Source organism: Crotalus tigris, unplaced genomic scaffold (genome assembly GCF_016545835.1).
Source record: "Crotalus tigris isolate CLP2741 ecotype Arizona unplaced genomic scaffold, ASM1654583v1 scf7180000019409.675750, whole genome shotgun sequence".
NCBI lineage: Eukaryota > Metazoa > Chordata > Lepidosauria > Squamata > Viperidae > Crotalus > Crotalus tigris.
This window is the reverse complement of record NW_024097523.1, coordinates 517,786-542,313: the sequence shown is the minus strand read 5'-3', so window position 1 is coordinate 542,313 and position 24,528 is coordinate 517,786. Positions and strand designations below refer to the sequence as shown.

The 24,528-nt window shown below is 41.5% G+C and overlaps 1 protein-coding gene across 3 annotated transcripts in view; it reads left to right on the top strand.

Moving 5' to 3' along the window:
* CERS5 (ceramide synthase 5) overlaps positions 1 to 24,528 on the top strand; it is a 50,697-nt gene that overhangs the window by 6,282 nt on the left and 19,887 nt on the right. For 2 of the 3 annotated variants that reach the window (XM_039362254.1, XM_039362255.1), the window contains exons 2-5: positions 13,046 to 13,151; positions 15,605 to 15,735; positions 16,455 to 16,512; positions 17,549 to 17,599. In XM_039362254.1, coding sequence (XP_039218188.1) covers positions 13,046 to 13,151; positions 15,605 to 15,735; positions 16,455 to 16,512; positions 17,549 to 17,599 — 346 coding nt within the window. Of the gene's footprint in view, positions 1 to 13,045; positions 13,152 to 15,604; positions 15,736 to 16,179; positions 16,268 to 16,454; positions 16,513 to 17,548; positions 17,600 to 24,528 lie in introns of those variants that run through there. The other variant, XM_039362256.1, reaches the window with a different exon arrangement.

Sequence of the window (24,528 nt, the reverse complement as noted above, 5' to 3'; positions counted from 1 at the left end):
ACATACTGCAGTCCATTCTTTTACAGATCAATACAGAGAAAATCAAAAGACAAGTTTAGACCTGCTGATAGAACTTTGTATGGTTAGTGGTAAAAGGGTAAAGATTTCTGATTCCCTGTGGTAAACAACAAAAAGTGGATTTACAGATAGGATGAAAACTAAGGAGTGTATTTGCAGGTCAACAGGCTCAGTTGTGATACTAAAAATGAGTATCTTCTTATATTTTTTTTCACTCTGATTAAAAAAAGATTACTGAACCTGTTATCTGTCCAACCATAGTTGGATAGTGGTCTGTATTTCATGAAGATTGTCTCAATAATTATTTCTTTGAGTTCTTGTAAGGTTATGATTGTGTTGTGAATGGTAAAATTAAGCCATCTTGTTTCCTGTCAGCCTCTTTTCTGTACACTTTACTTTTTTCCAACCATGCTTAAGGCTCTTATGACTTTTGCCTTCTTAGTATATATCCCAAACATTATATATCCCAAACATAAACTTTCTCCTTCACTACAATAGAAAGGAATACATGTTTTTAATTTAACCTTTGTGGTGGTGCATATTTCTTGTCAAATATTCCAATTGAGAATAACTTTGGCCTTGATGATGTATAGCTCTGTTGACCATATAATGACTCTTCACTTTAATGTTTTAGCTAACTCTGGCTTTCACTAAAGTCTATCTTTCTCCCAAGAAACAAACTTCTCTTTACTTAATGGCTAAAGTCACCATTCCTGTGAATTTTTGAGCTTATGAAGACAAAGTCCATTGTTACTTCTCTACTTATATGCATTGGATTGGTCTGTCTATTAACATAGTCTTATTTTTTTTAATATTGAGCAACAGACCACTTCCTTCTTCCTTAAGTCTTTCTTTCCTCCAGTCATCACAGTGGTATCATTTACATTTCTGAGACTGTTGAAATTTATTCTAGGAATTTTAACTGAAATTCTAACCAAGGGATTACAAATGTAATCTCAAATATGTGCCTTCCATCGTGCTATTCTCTTTTGGGGTAAGAAATGTTATGTAAAGCATAACATTGTAGTAAGAAATAGTAAACCCAAAAATTAAGGCATAACAAAAGAAAATGAACTAAATGGAATTAATAGGTACAAACTTTGCTATACTTCTCCATACCTTTTTATCCTAGCAAACGATCTTTGCTCCCATTACACTGATGTACTGCTTCATATAGGGCAGTGGTTCTCAACCTGTGGGTCAGGACCCCATTTGGGGTTGAATGACCATTTCACGGGGGTCGCCAAACAACTCAGTCCGCCATTTTCCCCCCCTTTTCCTTAGCTGTGCTACTCCCTTTTATTCTATTGGCTTTTGAAAACCAATAGAATAGACTCTCTTGAATAGAGTCTAATTCTATTGGCTTTCAAAAGCCAATAGGAATTGTCCAGGCTGTCTCTGCCCTGCTGAGCCCGCCAAAAGTCCCATTCTGCAAATGGTGCTGCAAGTTGTCTGCAGCGAAGGCGAGCTGTCTGGAAGTTTCCACCCCTCCCTGCTGAGCAACTACTAAAAATGTAAGTAAAAGAGGGCCAGGGGTGGGAGGTGGGAGGTGGGAGGCCGGCGGGCGCAGGGAGGGTTGCTGGCGCGCGTGGGGCCTGGCGGGTGCCTTACCTCCCTTGGGCTGGGCCAGCTGGTGGCCCAGCCAGTGGTCGGCCTGCGCCGTCTCTGCCGCTTGCCAGCTACGCCTTGGTCAGCGCAGGGGGCGGCACCATGCATGCGCGGCACTCCTGGGCAGGGAAAGTCCTCGACTTACTACCGGTTGGATAGTCCTCGACTTATGACCGGTTGGGGGTCGCGACATTAAAAAGGTTGAGAACCACTGATACAGGGACTTCCAGGGAAAAATTGTAAACTGAAGACAGCTCCAGTAAAAGCAGAGCCAATGACCACAGCAGAATCAAGAACTGGCAAGTAGATAATCTTTTTGTAATTCATTTCTGGACAAGGAGACAACTTGAGATCACCCACAAGTACTCCATTTAGTTGCTCCTCATGAGGATACTGTAAAACAGCAGTCTCTGATGAATTAACAGTTCTGAAAGACAGGGAGAGGGCATATTTCGTTCAAATTGCAGTTGGCATCTTTAAGAAGGTCAATGAGTTCACTCCATTCCTTTTCTTTTTCTTTTTTAATATATTTTATTGATTTTTTAGCATAGTCACCTTAATATTTGGTAAACAGTGTGTTATCTGGGTTTACATTTAAAAATAATCCATAACAATTAATTTCTATAATTCCATAATCCATACAGTAGTTATCGTTGATTTTCTCTTCTTCCAGTAATATTCTCTTTAACCAACCTTAAATTAGTACATTTCTTAATATTATGATAGATAACAATTGAATAGAAACATTTTTCTAGTATTTATTCTAGTATTTAACATAGTATTTGAAAACAGGACTTATGACAAGGTAATTAAGATGATCACTTAGAAAAGAAGCTTTATATTGATATGGTTGTTAAATATACATCATTCCTTTTTTAATCACTTTTGGAAATTACTGGTTAACTTCTTTTCAGGTATTAGAAATATGTTTATCGGCAAGTTTGAATCACAGGGTGAGTTTCCTTCAATCTTTAAATACAAGTTTAAGAACTTAAATTCTTTTGGAGTAAACAGCAAAAGTGTAATTAGAACATTGATTTTAGAAAGTTACAAACAGACGACAGATTGAGCAGATTTGAAACAAGGTTTTGGAATTAATTATAAGAAATCTTCCCACATCAAAAAATTCTCCTTTGAATTCTTTTTTTAAAGACTATGGTAGGATGAGATTTTGAATGTTAAACAAGATTCTGAGGGACTTCCGGTGGATCTGCGCGCGCGATGGCAGCTACTTTGTAGCCGTCCTCCTGGGTAAGTGTTTGAATCGCTATGAACAGCGGACATCAGCTGTTCAGCGGTTCAAAATCCCCCTCCCGGGCAAAGGGGGGGGAGAGGGTTGTCTGAATAGTGGTAGAGCCTCTTATGCACCCCCAAGGCTTTTTGGGGGGGTGAAAAGAGTGATCCCACGGAGTTCAGACTGTCTCCGCTTCCCAGCTGCTTTTGTCCCTAGGGACAAAACAAGCCGCTGCAACCACCTCCGCGATTAAAGTGATCTGGTGAGTTTTTCTTAGAAGCGGACAGAGCTGACTAGAGGATTTAGCTTTTGCTTTCTTTGATTTTATCTGGATTTTAAGTTTAAAGATTTACTTTTACTTTTATATTCCCTCTTTTTATTTTTTATTTTTTTCCTTTGAAAGGGAAAGTAAAATGGCGATCGGCAGGCTTTTCGGTGTTTTTTTTTTTTTCCTTTGGGAAGGTAGAATGGCGATCGGCAGGCTTTTTGGTGTCTTTTTTTTCCCTCCCCCCCCTTTTTTTTAATGATTGGAACGGAATGTGGACCTGATTTTTTTATAATGATTTTTTGATGTTGGGTTTGGATTTTAGAAGCATTATTATTTTTGTTTAACTTCTTTGTTTTGTTTTTTGTACTTTTAAAAAATGGAATGGATTTTTTTTATTTAATCATTTTTTTTCTTCCCTTTTCCTTTTTTTAACTCCTTTCTTTTTATTATAATGATCTCCTTTTGAAGGATTTTTTGATTTTTTTGGAGTTAATCTCTCTTTTTCTTTTGCTTATTTTTAAGAAGGAGTAAAGATTTTTTTAAGATGGCTCCAAAGCATCCAGTAATTCCTAAAGCTCCTAAGGTGGTTTCTTCTTCGGTGTTATCTTCAGCGCAACAACCTAAATCAATAGTTTTACCCTCTTCCTTGGCACAGTCAACAATGGTGAAGGATTTGCAAGATATGATGGGAAATGTTATATTTCAAATTAGGGGAGAAATGAAAGAGATTTTAGAGGAAAATAATAAGATTTTGAGGCAAGAGATAGTTTTGGCTTTAAAAGGAGTTGCCTCTGTTCTTGAAAAGCTGAACTCTCGTGTAGAAGAGATAGCAGAAAAAGTGGAATTGATGGAGGGAAAATTTGAAAGCATGGAAAAAGAGATGGAAAATTTTCAAGATGAGATTCTTATGCTTCAATATAGACAAATGGAATATGCTTTAAGAATCAGAAGCTTGAGAGAGTCTGTGCAAGGAGATTTGAGAGAGATGGTTGCAAAGGACTTTGCTGTGATTTTGAATAGAGAAAAAGAGGAAATATTTAGTGAAATTGAAAAAACATTTAGAGTTAACTCTGTGGTGGCAGAGCAAAAGAATTTGCCAAGAGATGTGGTAATTTACTTTGGGAAAAGATCCCTGTGCAATGAAATTATACAAGCTTTTTATAAGAAGAGGTTTCAAATTGCTTCACAAGATGTTATAATTTTAAAAGAGATCCCATCTAAAATTTTAAGAAGAAGAAAGGAGTTTGCTTTTTTAGCAGATGAACTTAAAAAGAGACGAATCTTGTTCAGATGGGATGTCCCGACTGGAATGGTGGTGAGTTACCTGGGGATACGTTATAGACTTAATACTGTTTCTAAAGCAAAAGACTTTTATACTTCGGTCCTGGGGGTATGTTCATCGCCATCTATTACATTTAAAGCTTTGGAAGAGAAGAAGGTAGAATTGCAGTCTGAAGAGCCTATACTTATGAAAATTGGTAAATCTCAGTTCGAGAGGCCTCAACAAGTTGAGATGGAGGAGCAGAGGATAACCTGTGCAACATATAACTGTAAAGAAAAGGAGCAACAGAAGAAGGTCAAGGAAGCCTCACAAGTATTGGTTTCTGAATCTGCGGGAGAAGTAGGATCTATAAATTTTTTGGAGCAACCTTTAAGGGTAGAATTGCAGTCTGAAGAGCTTATATTAATGAAAAATGGGAAATCTCAGTTCGAGGGGCCTCAACAAGTCGAGATGAAGGAGCAGAGGACAACTCGTGCAATATATAAACGTAAAGAAAAAGAGCAACAGAAGAAGGAGGTTAAGGAAGCCTCACAAGTATTGGTTCCTGAGTCTGTGGGAGAAGCAGGATTTACAAACTTTTTGGAGCTACCTTTAAGGGCAGATTTCAAAGCACTTCTTTCGAGGTTTATGGATAAGAGAGATTGATAAGTAATCTGTTTATTGTGGATGGAATTGGTTACTGGAGAGAAGATTATGGTTTAGGGATAAGAGAGACTGATAAGGAATGTGTTTATTATGGTTGGAATTTGTTATTGGTAAAGATTTAAATATGTATAAGGGAATTTCAATGTTTTAAGAAATGTTTAAATTTGTGTTTTGGAGGGAGTTTATAAAGAATGATGGATAATAATATAAGTATGATATGAAAAGGTTGAGAGTATATTATAATGTGTTTAATGATTGAGGTTTTTTTTTATTATTATTTTTAAGAGAAGATAACTTGTTTAATTAAATGCACTTAGATTTGTTTAGGATTTATATGTTTTTTAAGGTTTTTTTGATAGGAGAGAAGATTATGGAGATTGAATGAAAATTTTAGATAAGAAGTTTAAGTTTAAGTATTTAGTTTAAGTATTCAAAAGAGTATTTAGTCTTAATGGTATAATGAATGTTCATATATTTATTTTTGTGTTTTAGGATAAAGAAAGAGGGAGAGATTAGATTTTATATTGTAGGTATAGATATTTAAAGAAAGTAATGTTTAATATTTTGGAGGGAGTTTATAAAGAATGATGGATAATAATATAAGTATGATATTAGAAAAAGTTTAGAGTATATTATAACGTGTTTAATGATTGTAATTATTATTTTTTAGAGACGATAACCTGTTTAATTTAATGTATTTAGATTTGCTTAGGATTTATATGTGTTTTAATTTTTTTTTGAAAATTTTTAATTAAGCCTGTACTCAGCTCTGGGAAGGTTGGGGGAGGGTATGGGAGGTTTGGGGAGGTGGGAGAGGGTATGGGAGGGTGGGGGGTCTGGGGAAAGGATTTGTTTTGTAAAATTTAAAAACTTTCAATAAAAAAAAGATTCTGAGGGAAACAGTAGGAATTAAAGGTTACAACTAAAGGAGAACAAGACTTGAATTTGACTTACAAATACAGAATGGAGCAAAATATCCTGGAACAAAAATCAAAGATATGGCTGAGAACCTAACCAAAATAATTAAGACTACAAATTACTTCCCCTTTCTCCTCCACCACATTGGCAAGAACAACACAACAAAGAACCTGAATACAATAATGAGAAATTATAAACAATTAGGCAGTAAAGTTAAGCTAGGAGCACGTAGTGTTCTCAATATATTCCCAATGAAAAGTCAACATCCACTGAGGGAAAAAAGAATTCTAGAAATAAACCATTGGCTAAAGGATTGATGTCACCAAGAAAACTTTGGTTTTCTGGATCCTGGACTGCATTTTCTACGCGAAGAACTCTTGGCAAGGGATATGCTGCACCTCATGAAAACAGGGAAAAATGTACTCGGAAAAAGATTGGTCCAACTCATCAGACGGGCTTTAAACTAAAATTGAAGGGGAAGGATGACCAACCTTCAGAATCTCTAGAACCCAAAATCAATCATAAATCCCAAGGAAACAAATCAAATAATAAGGCAGGCAGTGATGAGAAAAAAGAAAAACTCAACAATCAGGAGATGCAGGAAACATATCCACGGACAGGCATAAAAGTCTTAAATGCTTATATAAAAATGCTCAAAGCTTGGGGAACAAACAGGGCGAACTAGAAGCAATAGTTCACGAGGGAGGGTATGACATAGTTGGCAATACAGAAATCTGATGGGACAAAACCCAGGAATGGAATGGACTGATGGATGGATACAAATTATTCAAAAGAAACAGATCTACAAAAAGAGGAGGGGGAGTTGCACTATATATGTAAGAGAACACTACATTTCTCCAGCATGTAGAGGAATGTAGAATCCACGAATGGGTTGATTTAGTCTTCTAGCCCAATCAGACCAAACAATCAAAGATGCCACGCCTTTGTAGGGTCTGACCATGCCCCAGTTTCGTTTGGTCTCAGCCCTGAAGAGACGTGAGAATTTGGCTCCCAATTTAGATTCAGAAACGTAGTTATTGCCATTCGTGGATTCTCTACCCTTTTTTTCCTTCTTTGGGGGGGGGGATTGGTTCAGCTCTGGGCTCAGTGCTACACCATTTCTTCTCTGTTTAATCAATTCCCTTCTCCGTTGAGTTTTTCAGAGGCAGACAGCTGATTGTCGATCGCTGCCTCCTCATTACAATCCACCCCCCACCCCTCCCAGGATCTTCCTGTGAATGCGAAGCTTTAAACTACTAGTTTTTGGCTGAAAACTCTGAATTCACTTCCTGGGTTCATTACCAATTCAAAAAACCTGCGGGCGCCATTTTGAGCCTCTAGAAGGCTCGATCCTCACATTACTCAAGTACTTCCTTGTTACTGTTGTCAGCTGTAAATTACCCCAAAAAACCACAGGTGAACTGTTTGACTAAAAGAACTTATTACCAGATTACTTGCAGAAGAGGATCTTTTCTCTCAGCTTGTTTTATCTCTCATTAGATCGTTGTGGCCACCATTTTGGGCTCCGCCCGATCGCACACATTAAATCGACTGCTTTGACCTAATTACAGCCTTCTCAGTCACAAAGCAACTTACTTATTTGGTGATTCTCCCTACGTGGGGGGGGGGAATAGGAGTTCTAATTACACTCTTTTAGATCTTCATTACCTCGTGCTTCAGCTGCTTAATAGACGTCATCTTAGGTTACCTAGTGGACATAGGAAAAATACCTTGAGTCTCTCACTCCATTTTATCTGGTAATATTCCAGACTGTGTAACTTACCAGTACCTTTCAAATATCCAGTGCCAACAGATTGGACTGCTGCTTGCTTCACCTGTTTTCCGCTGTCTGCATCTTGTGGTCAGCAGTTACTGTCCCAGCCATCACTAAGTGAGACACAAGGGTCAAAAAAAAAAAAATTTAATTAATTAAAATAAAATAGAATTAAAATAAACAAGATATATAACTATATTCATATATAGACTTATCATTAATTGACATTTGATATTTTATCGGCCAAATTGTCTCACTATTACAGTGGGCCTGAAAAATTGAACAGGGAGGACAGCCCCTGAGTGCAGCATGGCTTATATCGCGTAGTGACTCTATGCTTAATGGTGGGCTGGATCTCACAGACCCTCATATAGGCCTGTACCACCCACGTGGGCCGTGGCCTTCCTTTCTCCTGCAGACCATGGCTGATCCAGGGATTTCCTGGTGAAAACCTGCCCTTTCTTCTCCTGCAGAACAGGACTGATCCAGGGATCTCCTGGTGAAAACCTGCCTTTTTCTTCTACTGCAGAACAGGCCCGATCCAGGGATCTCCTAGTGAACACCTGTTGTTTTTTTTCCTGTTTGTTTTCAATATGGCGGATAACACCGTTTCACAGGCTTCCGCCTCCAGTGGAAATGTAAAATGCAAGCCATCCAATCAGGATACACCTGCAAAAGTCAAGGCCAAGGTCAAACGGACCTCTAAGGCCGATGACAAGCAAGCAGATAGCAGACATAGGGCGCTGGAACGACAATTCTCCAAAGCCCAGCGACAGGCAGGAGAGACACAGACTATCCTCTCTCCCCCTCTTGCATCCACATCAGAGGAGCATCGACCTTCCCCTTTTCCACGGGCTTGGTCTCCCGAGCAGACCCTGGACCAGGGTTCTTTGCTGGGCTACGAACGGGACTATCTGTCCCTCTTTGACCGAGAATTGAGATTACAGGTCCAAGACTCAATTCCAGTTGCTGAGCCAGGACCTTCCTCAGTGTCTTGTGGGTCTCAGGGGGAGGTTACTACAGTCGTCCCTCCCCCAATCCCGTCAGCATCTTTCACGCCGACGGCGGCAGGTCTTCAGGGCCCCGAACATCCTTCATTTACTCTCCAGCTCCAAGTCATGATCTCACAGGCGGTGGTCCAGGCAATGGTGGCTTCAGGGAGGGCCATTCAGGTCCAAGGACCGTCAACCCCCCCTACACCCATGGAAACTATGCATCCCAGGGAGTATGTGATCTCAGATCACGGTTCTCCACCTCATTCTGAAGGGAGCGAGATATCGGATTATTCCGCACAGATTCTGGAAGAAGGCATGTGGTCAGACGGGGAAGACATTCAGGTGGAGGCCACTCCTATGGTAGGGGTGTTTAATCCAAATTCCTTCTATTCTCTTTTACAAAAGGCCTATGTCACCGGAAAAATTGAACCGGTGAAACCACAGACGGCCGATCAGGACTCTGGACAGAGTTCTGACGCACTGTTTCTGGAACCGGTCAAGAAGAACCTACAGATACCTTGTCCCCCCATGTTTCTCAAATCCATTCAGGATCAGTGGGGATCTCCTGGACGCTTCTCTGCTCTTGGGAGATTAGATCGTAAGCTCTTAGATACGGTCCCTTCCCTCAATGATGTCCTCGAAGTTCCGGGTGTAGACGAGGCTCTCGCCCCCATACTGTCAGACACCAAAATCCCAGGAGATATGTCTGAGGTCCTTAAGGCTGAGGACAAGAAGTCTGAGATTTCCCTCAAAAGGACCATCATGCATCGGCTTGGGCTATAAGAGCCTCAACATCTAACTCCTTCTTTGCCAGAATCGCATTAATCTGGCTCAGGGAATTACAGGCCAGAATATCCCCAGACGAAGTAAGGATTCACCAGGATGTCACTAAACTAAGGGCTGCACTGGAGTACATGGTGGATGTGTCTCTGCAGTCGGCCAAATATTTGGCTTGATCCCGGCTGTCATCAGGAAGCTGTTACAGGAACGGGTGGAGCTAATCCTTGTGGCCCCGTATTGGCCGAGGCGTCCATGGTTCGCGGATCTCGTGAACCTCGCCGTAGCGCCCCCTTGGCAAATCCTTCCAGAGAGGATAATTCTAACGCAGGGGGCCATATGCCACCCGGACCCGCAGTGGCTACAACTAGCCGTCTGGCATCTGAGCACCAGTTCCTGATGTGCGGATCTTACTTTTCAAGGGTGATAGCTATGATCCAAGCTTCCAGACGGCCGGCAACGAACCGGATCTATGATGCCACTTGGAAGAACTTCTGTGTGTACCTGTAAGGGTTTGTTTATCTCTTCTGTCACTATTCCAGTGATTCTTGAATACCTCATGGATGGAGTGGATAAGGGTTTAGCACTCAACACCTTGCATAGACAGGTGGCCGCTCTTTCCACGGTGTTCACCTGTGCCAACGCCACTCCATTGTCCCATCATCCCAGGGTCCGGTCCTTTATGAAAGGAGTCTCCAACACCAGACCTCTGGTAGTACACAGGTATCCCATCTTGGGAACTACCTCGGGTTCTGCAGGCACTCACTAGGTCTCCCTTTGAACCTATAAAGTCTTGTCCTCTTCACATTTTGTCCCACAAGGTGGCCTTCCTAGTAGCCATCACGTCGGCGAGGCATGTGTCAGAGCTGGCTGCTCTTTCAGTTAGGGGAAACCTGTGTACCTTCTATCAGGACAGAGTGGTGCTGAGGTTAGATCCCTCATTCATTCCCAAGGTGAATACACTGTTTCATTGGGCTCAGGACATTGTACTACCAAACTTTTGTCCCAATCCTTTTCACACACCAGAAAAGCACCGGCATCACCTAGATGTACGTAGGGCATTGCATCATTACATTAAGAGGACAGCTTCCTTTCACAAATCGGAGGCATTGTTTGTCTCTTTCCACTCAGCTTCCAAGGGACAAAAGGTTTCCTCCTCTACTATAGCCAGGTGGATCAAGGCCTGTATCGCTCAATCTTTACCTATCCCAAGCCGCCTGACAGCGCACTCTACTCGTAGCGTTTCCACGTCAGCGGTGTGGCAGACTCAGGCATCCATAGAGGACATCTGTAAGGCGGCTACATGGTCGTCCCCTTCACCATTCATTCGCCACTACAAACTTGACAAGTTTGCTTCCGCAGAGGCTGCTTTTAGCCGTCGGGTTTTACAACAAGTGGTCCATTTCAACACCGACACTTAACCAACCTGCTTCCCACCCATGGGATCATAGGGGCTTTGGTATGTCCCATTCGTGGATTCTACATTCCTCTACATGCTGGAGAAGGGGCGTTGTTTTACCTGAACGCCTTTTCTCAGCACGAGGAATGTAGAATCCACCCCCTCCCTGATCATTACTAGCAGTTAGGTTAGTCTCAGCAGTTCGGAGCCATCACGTCACACAATCATTCACTTCGCTCTTTCGAAATAGGGGCATGGTCAGACCCTGCAGAGGCGTGGCAACTTTGATTGTTTGGTCTGATTGGGCTAGAAGACTAAATCAACCCATTCGTGGATTCTACATTCCTCATGCTGAGAAAAGGCATTCAGGTAAGACAACGCCCCATCTACAGAAATGCACATGATCAAAGATAAAATCTCTCCAGAATGTATATGGGTGAATATAAAAGAGAAAAAAAAATAGATGAACTCTTTGCCAACAAGTTAACAAATGTATGTAGGAAGCATACCACAGTAGCAATGGGAGATTTCAACTATCCAGATATCAACTGGGAGACAAACTCTGCAGTGAGTGGAGATCAAACAGATTCCTAACTAACCCAGCTGACAACTTTGTCATCCAAAAGGTGAACTAGACACAAAGCTATACTGGACTTAATTCTTACTAATAGAGAAGAAGTGATAGAAGAAGTTGCCAGAACCTTGGGTGAAAGTGACCACATCATATTGGAATTTAATGCAAACACTAGCAATAGAAAATAATCCAGCCAGTGTCGTAAACTTCAAAAGAGCTGACTTTAACAAACTCAAAGAGAACCTAGGAAAGATCCCATGGATGAAAATCCCAAAGGGGAAAACAACTCAAGAGGCGTGGGAAACTCTGAAAAATGCAATCATAAAAGCCCAGAACAGCACAATACCACTGAACAGAGGAAGGAATAGTCAAGTTATATGATCCAAAGATTCTCTTATACAAATACACAGGGCATGGAAAACAAACAAGATCTATATGTCTTGATGCAGAAAGACAAACATGTTTTACCAGATATTATTGAAAGCTGGTGGGATTAATTTCATGAGTGGACTACAAGGATTTAGAGTATATTTTATGCAAGAAGAATAGACAGGACCAAAAGAGAGTAATAGGCATATATGAAGGAACAGTATGTCTATATTAACTGCAATCAAAACAATTCTCACTAACTTACAGTCTATATTATTGGTCAAAAATTAAAACATCCACAAGTAAGTTAAAGCCAATTCAAAACATAATAGGGCAGCAATAAGAATTACATCAATTCCCACCTTAAAGCAGCAGAAACAAAGAAACAGAAACTAAAAGCAGAAAGCAAGATATATTTTAAGGGTATATTTTAAGGAAAGGCTCTCTGGAATGTCTTTGGAAACTGCAGCAGGAGCAAAATGTCATAGCTAGACATAGGTCCTCTGCAGACTATTATAGAGTCTCCTTATATTCCAGACACAATTTATTATTTAAATGTACTACATAGTTTTGGATAGAACTGCTTCATTTGGATCTTCCCACTATTATCAAGTGCCATTGTTAAAAAGCACATTACTTGGAAAGGCTGTTTATGTAACTTCTTCCCTCTTTTGCCCATGAAGGTGAAGTAAATTGCCTTTAAAACTCTTGTTTTAGACAGGATATTACACTGTATCATTACAATCATCAAGTAGACAGTGTAATGCAGGGGTGTCAAACTGCTGGCGCGCGGACCAGTTTCATCATATGGAGGCCGTGCCCACCCCAGCTCTAGCAATGCAAAAAAAGTCGTGATACGTCACGACATGTCACGTGACGTGGCGAGTTTGACACCCGTGGTATAATGTATCAAAGGATTATTAATTAAATGATTAGGTATAGTTGGTGGTTCATAACATTTCAACCAAATAATTGAGGCTTTAGAAAAGTTGTTTCATTTTTCAAATCTTTAGAAATATACTGAAATTTTAACATTTTAAATTTCATGTGGGTAAGCTCTTAACCATGTAGTTATTACTGTGGTGTCCAACTATGTAACTGAGAGTGTTTAAATGTTCATGTTACCTTTGCACAATATTGGTATTATTTTGTGTATGATTGTTTCTCTGGAATTGGCTCCCCAGGTTTATTGCCAAACCCTGTGCTGTACATATTAACATTCAAGACCGTGGACCTCACAGAGTGCAACCCAATGCAATTTTAGAAAAAGTGTTTACCTCCATCACTAAAGTAAGTGATTGTTTTGTATCAGATTGTCAGATTGTTATTATGAGATTGCTTTGCAGTATTATATTATATTATATTATATTATATTATATTATATTATATTATATTATACTTTAGACCCTTGGGGCAATGGTTCAGTATTCTTTTCTTATGGTTTAATTGTAATATGGAAGAAGTATGTAAGCTTTTAATTATTTAAAATTCTTTTAAGTTGGTCTAAGTAATATTTTTATCTTTTAATTCCCATTTTAATTTATTTTGTTTTTTTATTGCCTATTTGCTGTTTTCGCTCACCCTCAGATTCATATTGTATCAGTGCATAGGGATGCCGGGGACAAAAGAGAGGAAGATTTATGTAGTATTCTTTCTGCTTATGTGGAACATGCAAATACAGTGTCAGATCTGCCATCTTCACTACACTTTGCTAAGCTTGCCAGAGTCTTGCCATAAATGGAGGGAGGTGAGAGCAGTAAAGGGGGGGGGAGATGTGCAGGAGGTGCATGTAAGGGGGGAGGGAATGGCACTGACAGAAAGCAGACATGTTAAACCAGATTGATCTAGACACCTGGCATGGGAAAGAATGTGAAACGGTTGCAGGAAGTGCCTAACATCATAGCGGTTCCCGAAACATCGCACCAGCATGTAATTGGAAAAGGACAATATGATCAAGGGAGGAGGGCCACGAAAGGGAAAACTTTGTAGTCTCTGCACATGAAACCTTAGTTCTAGCTTTGCTTTGTTTGCAACCACTAATCCTTAGTATAAGAACCTGTCATTTCAACTCAATGGAGTTGAGGGTCTTTCTTTCCTAAGGACCTAGCTTGGGCAAGCCTGACATACAGTCAGTTCTTTTGCACATCTATAGTCTTCATATTGTTTATGATATATATGAAAGCTAGCACTGCCTTGTAGAGAAATACATTTTTTTTACCCAGTGCAAAAAAGGGAGTTGAAACCACTTCTAGACACACAAAAACACAAAAAAAAAAAAACAAAAACCCCACATTTCTGCCTGAGCTTCACATCCAGATTTTGCTGACAAAATTGCAGGTACAGTAATTAGAATGATTTACTTGGAAAAGTGTCTGTAATTGTGGAGAAAAGATAGATTTCAGCAGTATGAATATACAGAAGAGGTCCCCAACCTATGGGCCGCAGCCCACTACCAGGCCGGGGCATCTTGACCACCGGGCTGTGTGAGTAGCTGGGCAGTGCATGTGCAAGTGCTTGTGCTCAGCCCCTCTCGTACCACCATTGCCACGAGTGTTGTGCGGATGGTTGTAATGCAGCTAGTATTGCATGGGCGGCGATGTTGCCACAAACAGCGCTGTGGGCAGTAGCACACCACATGCAGGTGGCGGCATTGCAATGAAGCTTGTGTGGGTGGTGGCAGTGCTGCAAGCGGCAGGTGGGCCACAACATAATCCTCATGCAGGAGTGGTGGCGCAAGCCTCACGCTGGAGCATGATCGCTGCAGGCCGTGGCGCGATCCTTCTGCAGGGGTGGCAGCACGAGCTTCACGCCAGGGCAGCATTGCTGCGGGCTGTAGTGCAATCCTTACGCAGGGGTAGCGGCGCGAACCTCACACCATGGTGACATTGCGGGCCATGTTGCAGGCCTCGCGCTGGTGGTAGCATCGCCACAAGCCTGGCAGCAGTGGCGCTACGAGCCTCACACAGACGCTGCCGTCACTGAGAGCCTCACGTGCATGCTCGCAGCCCCGTTTGCATGGTGCGCATTCTTGCAGCCTGTTTGTACGTGCGCATGCACGTGTGCCACAGTCACATTTGTGTATATGCGCATAAGGCACCTGCCTCTCCCTCCCCCACTGGGCTGCCAATCCAAGAAGGTTGGTGGCCCCTGATATACAGTATAGGTAGTTCTCAACTTACAACCGTTGGTTTGATAACTATTCAAATTTACAGTGTGACTTATAAGTGTTTTTCATACTTAACGATCATTGCAGCATCCTCATGATCACATGATCAAAATTTGGATGCTTCCCAATTGGCTCATATTTATGATGGGTTGCAGTGCCCCATTATCATATAATCAACTTTTGTGACCTTTTGGCACACAAAATCAATGGGAAAGCCAGATTCACTTTACAATTGTGTTACTAACTTAACTACTGCAGTGATTCACTTAACTATGGCAAGAAAGGTCATAATATGGGGCAAAACCACTTAACAACAGAAATTTTGGGCTCAATGAGTCAAGGACTACCTGTAGTTGAACATAGTTGGAACTTTTCCCAGTACATTTAGGCAAGGATTTTGTTTCTCAAATTGAATATTTCCTCTGTTTGCCTTTCCTAGCAAAATGTACAGTTCTAGATAATATCCAGCAGGTTGCACACTGAAGGACAATTAAGCAGAAATGAGAAGAACCTATTTTAGAAAATTGATAAGAACCCAAAGAAAAAGCTCTTTTATATCTGTTTGATCATTTCCTAGTGTCCAGATGCAAGACGATTAGAAGGTTTATCAAAACAGCTAGACTGGGATGTCCGAAAAATCCAGCGGTGGTTTCGTCACCAGAGGAACCAGGATAAACCAAGCACCCTTACAAAGTTCTGTGAGAGCATGTAGGTTTGTGTAGAATTCAAATTCAAATAGTTGCAATTCTTTATTCTAAAAGTAAATATCAAATAGTCTTTGAATTTCAGACCTTAGAATTAGTAATGCATAATACAAAAAAAGTATATTTATAACATTTATACCAGTAGGGATACTTGTAGTGGTAAAGACCCCAGACACAATCCTTTATCTAGATCTTTTTCACATTATCAAAACTGTGTATATCTTAGTTTGTTAACGCCATCTCCTCTGAGTTATTCAGTAGAATTTACAGTTAGAAAAGCATCTTATCTATTTCTTTGCAGGATTTGTGTCTTTTATCAAGTTGCCTTTTACTGTCTGAGGTTATTTTCCAAAGCATTCACTTGACTTTTTTATAGACTCTTGTCTTTTTTCTATCCTACTCAAATTTATTTTCTCACTTTTTTAATGCATGGCTTGTATCACTATAGTATCTGAGCATTTTGCCTTCCTGCCTGCTACCTCTATGGTTTCTGCCTCTCTTCCTCAATGACTGCTTCCCCAAGATATGTACCATAGGTGAGTGGGACTCTTATTTGACCTCCATCTTCTGTGCACTAATGGAAAGGTGTTTGATAAATAATAAAAGTTTTCAAAAATTGAAGACATTTTGAATCTGAAAGTTTCATTGGGCAAACATTAAGGTATTTTTAGCTTTTATTAGATCAATATTTGTATGTCATATATTTTTGTTTTTTAATTCTAGGTGGAGGTTTACATTTTCTTTATGTATTTTTACATATGGATTCAATTATCTTTGGTTGGTGAGTATGTTGGACAATCTTCAAATTATGCTAAATGGAATTATAATAATTTAATTGTAGGAGTTGATGCTTGGTATTTTTTCCCTAGTGTTTTTATTTGGATGCTCAGTTTTTATTTAATTGTCTTAACAGAACTGGAAAAGTAGCTTTCAGTTTTGCTTTTGTCATAGAAATTCATTTAAATTTTTTAATATAGAACCAGAAGGACTTGTTTGAGATTTGCAGTATATTATTCCTTACAGAAGGATAGCATTCTAGCATATAGATCTTCCAGTGTCTTATATGAATGTATCTGTATATAATTCAGCTATTAAAGCATTATACTTATATATTGCCTTTATATATTGGCTTAAAGAAAATGATGAGTTTTTAGATATATATAAATCTATTTATATGATAGAATTTATCGTATAACTATATTAAAATTTGCTGAAAATGTTGTTATTGTCCAATTATGGCAGATGTCATACCTTTAAAATCTAATGTTTATTGATAGGGTTTTATGGATAATTTTAAAGAAATAAATAATTTAGTATTTAATAAGCAATTCCAGTGATTTTTCAAAAGATTAGTTTTCAGATTTTATTTTTCTTTGCATGGAAAATGTGCTTGGCAAACTTTGGTAAAAATAAGCACCTGAATGGAGAATCTGCACAACTCTTCCCCTGATGGATACTGCTGACTCATGACCGACTCAGCCAATATAATCAACAGTAAAGAGATGTTGGGATGTATATAGCAAAATACTCTGTCTTGTGAAATTGTAAAATACAATTTTAAAAAATACTCAAAATATTTTATAAAAAATAAAGGCCAGTTTTCATGCAAGAAGGGGTTTTTTTTTACTGCAAGAAACATTTTGGAGAAATATTATTTGCTTTTTTTTTACATAAAAATAAGCAGTATGAAAAGAAAAGAAATTTCTCAAACCGGGTTAAACTAAGAAATCATAATATCTTTCAGAAGCCACCATTTAGACATTAAAATTCTGCTGATAAGAGCGCTCTGTATTACTCTATTTTTCTCTTTATTGTAGTCACCCTGGTTTTGGGATACACGACAATGCTGGTATAATTATCCTTATCAGGTATCCATTTTCTTTAATAATATTTGTAGCAATGCTAATGTAGTAATGCTAATTTAATGTTTTTATTTTCTTGTTTTTATGGTGTTGTAAACTGCCCGTACTCACTCCGTAGTAAGATGGGTGACATATAAATAAAATAAATATGTAAATGCTATTATAGGATAATTTGGTTTAGCTGCTGTTGAGTTTTTCCTGACCACAAATATATCATTTCCAACGTTTCTTTTTTTTTATTTTCCTAATAAAATTCTGAGCTAGCACTATGTCACTGTAGCATTGATAGAAATACTGAGCTTCATGATTTGAAAGGTTAAACAAATCACCTAGATCAGGGAGACTTCAGGGAGTTGAAGTCCACGAGTCATAAAAGAGCCAAGATTGCCTACCCCTGACCTAGATTCCCCTGTAAAAGCTGCAGTTGCGGCTACTCCAATAAGTAGAATATCAGGAAATAGTTACTGTGATGCTTGAGCACATTAATTTGCACATACTTGATTTTAAAATATATGTGGCTTATTATATTAATCATGACAGGAGATCCTTGGCTGGCTCAATATATCTTTTTTAACTGTTTACTTCATTTTTTATTAATGAACTATAACAATACCAAAAATAAAGATACATCAGTGATTGTATAGTGGAAAAAATGGCATACATTACTGAGCATAAATGAAGAAAAAAAAACTTCCATGTACAATAGTCCTTGGCTAACAACCATTCGTTCACTAACTGACAATATAATCCTGCTGAACGAGGAGCTTAATGGCCATTGCACAAACCATTGCAGCATCTCCACAATGAGGTGATCACAATTTGGGAGTTTGGCAACAGGGCGGCAGTTATGATGGTTGCAGTATCTTGTGCCCTCACATGTTTGCCATTTGCTTCACTGCTGACTTCCGACAAGCAAAGTCAAGAGTAAACTGGCAGGAAATCGCAAATGGCGATCACATGATATTGCAAATTTTAACAGCTTTGTACAATTCACTTAGTAACTGGAACTTCTGCAACTGCAATTCAATTCTGAAATCTTTAAATCTAGACCAGGGGTCCCCAACCCCCAGTCTGTAGACCAGTACCGGTCCGCGGCATGCCAGCAACCGGTCCGCACAAACAAGCAAAGCCCCATCTGAGAGATGCAGGCAGCACACAAAATCACACACCCTCCGGTTCACGTAAAAACCTCTCTCCACAGAATCAGTCCCTGGTGCCCAAAAGGTTGGGGACCTCTGATCTAGACCATGTTGAAATGAATTGCTCCATCTTCTAGTTTTAGAATATTTTTAAAAATTCAAAAATAGTAACAAATGCAGGGTTTTTTTGTGTGTATTATCATTATTAGAAATTTAAGATCTCTTTAACTTACCTGATTTGGTGTTGCCCCTATCCATATCCATTTAATAATTCACTCATCAAATTGAAAGGTTTTTTGTTAAGGGTCCATTAAATTGAAGCTTTACTGCAAGTAGTCCTATCAGTTTGATCATTGTGCAAATAATGTAAATTAACACAAATGATTTAATTTGGATATAATGGAACTTCCTCCTCTCCCCGAATGGTTCATTAAATAAGAGAAAATAGGGCTGTGAGCCTGTGAATGAAAAGTGGGAATAATAAGGTGACACACACAAACAAACAAATAGAAGTTTTCTTTATATTATGCATTTAACCAGTGGCGGTTTTGCCTGCATTAGAATTTAAAGATTTATTTTAAGAAGGATTTGGACAAATGTGAACAGGTTTAGAGAAGGCCACTAAGATGCTTCAGGGGACTGGAATGTTTAGTCTTGAGAAAAGTAGACTCAGAGGAGATATGCTGCAGTTTTCAAGGGCCTGAAAAATATTATAGAAAATCAAGCTGGGATCTATTATCTGTCAACCCAGAGCACAGAATCATAGATATATATTTGTATTTTATTCTTTTATTTCTCATTATCAGTATGCTGCCCACTTTTTTGAGACTTGGGGCAGGTTGCAACAATAAAAGCATCATCAAAACATTAGAACTGTAAAATCATAAAATATTCTCCAAATAAAATAATAAAAGTAGAAAAATCACCTTTAAACATAAAAATATTTATTTATAGGAAAAACATGCCTTTATTACACATTATGAAAAATTTCTGACAGAGTAGTTCAACAGTACAGATAGTCCTCATTTAACAACCTCTAATTGCGGCCGGCAACAGTTAGACCTCAAAGGGCGTCGCATGAGCTCTTCCACCTTCCTTGTGGCGGTCCCGGGCGCTCGTTTCTTTCCCTGCTGCCCAGGCCTGCGGTTCCTGGACGGCCTCCAGCGGCTACAGAGGGAACAGGAGTACAGCCGAAAGAATATAGGGGTCTTCAGATGTGGCCCTTTGTGACTTTTGGACTTCAACTCCCAGAATCTCTCAGCCAGTGTATGTTGACTGTATGATTGATTGTTTTTAATTTTCTTTTTAGTTTTATTGTATAAGGGTGTGTACGGGTGTGAGTGAAGGAGCTGGGAACGAGAACTGGTGCCCCCTCTGCTGAGTGTGTAAACAGAAGAGGGGGGGCCGGATGTACTTCCCAGCTCGATATGAATGAGAGATGTGGACTGCCGGGAGGGGGGAACGATGGGAGGGAGACCTGCGGGGTGGGTGGGGAGTTTTCGGGGGTGGAGGTGGGCCGGAACGTCCTGGTTATCGTGAGGAGAGGTAGATATGGCGGGAGCCAAGGGGTGGGCCATCTTTGGGGAACAAGGACTCGCTGCATTAAAGCGATTACTTGTTCCGACCCCTTGGACTCTTCTCCAATACCTGGAGAGGGGGGTGTTCAGGACCCTGGCCTCAGGTTGCTGCTTCTTAATGCCAGGTCGGTTATTAATAAAGCTCCCCTCATCTGGGAGTTGATACTAGATGAGGAGGCCGACCTGGCATGTATTACTGAGACCTGGTTGGGCCAAGAGGGAGGTGTTCCTCTTTCAGAGATGTGCCCAGACGGGTTTCAGATAATGCACCAACCGCGATTCCAGGGAAGGGGTGGGGGAGTGGCGATTCTTGTCCGAGAATCCTTGAGACCTCGCAGGATCCCTGCCCCAGAGGTTGTTGGGTGTGAGTCCCTTCTCTTGAGGTTGGATTCAAGGGTTCAGTCGGGCTTGTTGTTGACATACCTGCCTCCCAGCTATGTGACAACAGCCCTGCCCGAGCTGCTGGAGGGGGTAGCCGGGTTGGCGGTGGAACTCCCCAGGCTTATGGTGCTGGGGGATTTCAATCTGCCGTCACTCGGCGAATCCTCCTGTGTGGCTCAGGAGTTCATGGCTTCCATGACAACCATGGACCTGACCCAGATAATTCAGGGTCCGACCCATAGGGGAGGACACATGCTCGACTTGGTATTCCTCTCGGGGCGTGATTTCGATTTAAGGGGTATAGTTACATCTCCCTTGTTATGGTCGGATCACTTCCTGTTGAGGTTAGATTGCTCGGTCCTACTCCCCCACCGCAGGGAGGCAGAACCGATTAGGTGGTTCCGCCCCAGGGGTTCCAAATAGTGCTTGGGGTTTTTCCTGATTCCGTCCTCCACGAACCGACTGAGTCCTTGGTCATTGCTTGGAATAAGGCGGCATCAGGGGCGTTAGACCAGATCGTGCCTTTGCGACCTCTCCTTGATTGTGGATCCCGGAGGGCACCTTTGTTTACCGAGGAGCTACGGGAGATGAAGCGTCAGAAGAGACGTCTAGAGCGACGCTGGAGGGCTAGTAACTCCGAATCCGACCGGACACTTTTAAGAGCCTATATTAGGACTTATTTAGTGGCGATACGAGTGGCAAAATGTTCTCATTTTTCTGCACTTATTGCGTCTGCAGAATTTCGCCCCGCCGCCCTGTTTAGGGTGACCCGTTCCCTGTTTAACGTTCGGGAAGCTGGGGAGCCCTTACAGGGTAGGGCGGAGGAATTTGTGCAGTTCCTATCAGACAAAATCGCTCGGATTCGGACAGACCTAGACTCCGATTGGGCAGGGCCTTCTGAGATGACTGGGGCAGGTCTTAGCCCAGTTTTATGGGATGAATTTGAGTCTGTGACCGCTGAGGATGTTGACAGAGCGATGGGAGCGATGAGCGCCTCCACTTGTTTATTGGACCCGTGTCCTTCCTGGTTGGTCTCGGCTGCCAAGGAGGTGACACGAGGCTGGCTCCAGGTGTTGATCAATGCTTCATTGAGGGAGAGGTCTTTCCCGCAATCCTTGAAGGAGGTGGTTGTGAGGCCCCTTCTCAAGAAGCCTACCCTGGACCCGGCTGACTTAAATAACTTCCGTCCAGTCTCCAATCTCCCCTTTTTGGGGAAGGTTGTAGAGAGAGTGGTGGCGCTCCAGCTCCGACGGTCTCTGGATGAAGTGGATTATCTAGACCCTTTTCAATCTGGCTTCAGCACAGAAACTGCTTTGGTCGCGCTGATGGATGATCTCTGGCGGGCCCGAGACAGGGGTTATTCCTCTGTCTTGGTGCTACTTGACCTCTCAGCGGCTTTTGATACCATCAATCATGGTATCCTTTTGCAACGACTTCAACGTTTTACGGTGGTTCTCCTACCTCTCTGGCCGGTCACAATCGGTATTGGTGGGAGGGCAGAGGTCAACCCCGAGGCCCCTTGAATGCGGCGTGCTGCAGGGGTCGGTTCTCTCCCCCCTCCTGTTTAACATTTACATGAAGCCACTGGATGAGATCATCAGATAGCACGGGATGCGGTTTCATCAGTATGCTGATGATACCCAGCTATATATCTCCTCCCCGAGCTCTCTCAGTGAAGCGGCTGATGTGATGGGCCGCTGCCTTGAAGCCGTGAGGGTCTGGATGGGGGTTAACAGACTCAGGATCAATCCTGACAAGACCGAGTTGCTTTGGATGTTGCCTCCCAAGGATCATGTCGACTGCCCAGTGTTGACACTAGCGGGGGAAAATATACCCCCTTCGTAGCGGGTTCACAACTTGGATGTCCTCCTTGATCCACAGCTGAATTTGGAACATCATTTGACGGCTGTGGCTGGGAGGACCTTTGCACAAGTTCGTCTGTTGCACCAGTTGTGACCCTACCTGGACCGGGAGGCTCTCCTTACAGTCACTCATGCCCTTGTCACCTCACGTCTGGACTACTGCAACGCGCTCTACATGGGGCTACCCTTGAAAAGTATTCAGAGACTACAGTTGGTCCAGAATGCAGCCGCGCGAGTGATAGTGGGTGCTCCTCGATACACCCACGTTACACCTATCCTCCGTGAGCTGCATTGATTGCCTATTGGTCTCCGGGTCCAATTCATGGTGTTGGTTATTACCTTTAAACCCCTATATGGCTGAGGGCCAGGCTATTTGCGAGACCGCCTACTACCTCATAGTTCCCTTCATCCGGTTAGATCCCACAGGCTGGGCCTCCTTCAAGTCCCGTCGGCCAAGCAGTGCCATTTGGCGGGGCCGCAGAGGAGAGCTTTCTCTGTGATGGCGCCCACGTCTTGGAACCAGCTCCCCCCGGAGATTAGGACCACTCCCACCCTGTTGGTTTTCCGTAAGCTACTTAAGACCTGGCTTTTCCGGCAGGCCTGGGGTTTATAAAATCTGACCCCTGGATGACTGTTATTGTACTGTTTGTTTGTCATGTTTTATGGTGTTTTTATTGTTAGCCGCCCAGAGTCCTGCGGGAGTGGGGCGGTTTATAAATTTTAAAAATAAAATAAATAAATATAAATTCAGCAGCTGCTTAAAGTTATAATGGTACTAAACAAGTCGTACTTATCATAGTTGTGGCCATCATAGCATCCCACAGTCATGCAGTTGCCTTTTGTGACCTTCATTGCCAGCTTATAACAAGTAAAGTTGAGGTTGCAATGGAGACCATGTCATGTTGTATAATTCGCTTAACAGCAACTGGAACTGCCATTTCTAAGTGGTGCGTTCATGTGACATTTGCTTAGCAATGGAAATTCTAGTCCCAATTACCATTGTTAAATGAAGAATATCTGTAGAATCAATTGTTCAGGAAAATGTTGAGCTGCCCTCCACTGAATGAGTCTAAATAGAAGCAGACAGCCATCTGGATTCTTCCAGAATATTGAATTTGATGGCATAAATGTCTACTTTCAGATCAGTGGATTTGGTGTTGTATTATTTTATGCACCAGAGATAAATCGGGGGGAAAAACTCTAGAACACCTTTTTTTCCTAATGCAGTTTAGGCGTGCTTTGACCTTCCATTAGAGTAAGAATGGGTGGAAGACTGTTTTCAGTTCATACCAGTCAACCCATTTAAAAATAGTTTGTGCAGAAGAATTTCAAAACAATAGTAAGACATTGATGTTGAATGCTTCTTTGATCTTTTCTTTTTAAAATACCTTTTGAAAGGGAATACTCACCCATTTGAAGCAAACACAGGTCATTAATATGCCTCTTTTCATGGTCTTCAGTTAAGTGAAATTTATTAATTATTAGCCAGGTTTGTCATGTTTAAAAAGCTAAGGAACATATGCAAGTGCATTCTTCCCACCAACCATTCTTCTATTGTTCTTCCATCTCCTATTCTCACCTCCCATATTGCCTCAGAGGTGCTTGAATTCATCCTTTTCTCCCTTATTCAGCACTGAAACACATCTTTCAGGGATAAGGATAAATAAGGACTGCATAGGGCAGTGATGGTGAACCTTTTAGAGACTGAGTGCCCAAAAACTACCCCTGCCCACCCCCACTCTGCCCCCCACCCTGCCCCACCCCCGCTCCGTCCCCTGCTCCACCCGCCCGCAGGGCCTCCCATTACTTCCACAGCCTGCCACAGATCGCCCAGGTGGCCCTGCAGCACCATGTTGGCCACGCCCTCTGCCCATGCCCCAATGCATCATCTGCACGCAACGGGGCACAAGGGTGGAGTCTTGTCCCTGCTGCCCAGCTGCCATGTGCTTGGCTGCGCTGCCCAGTGTGGGCCATGC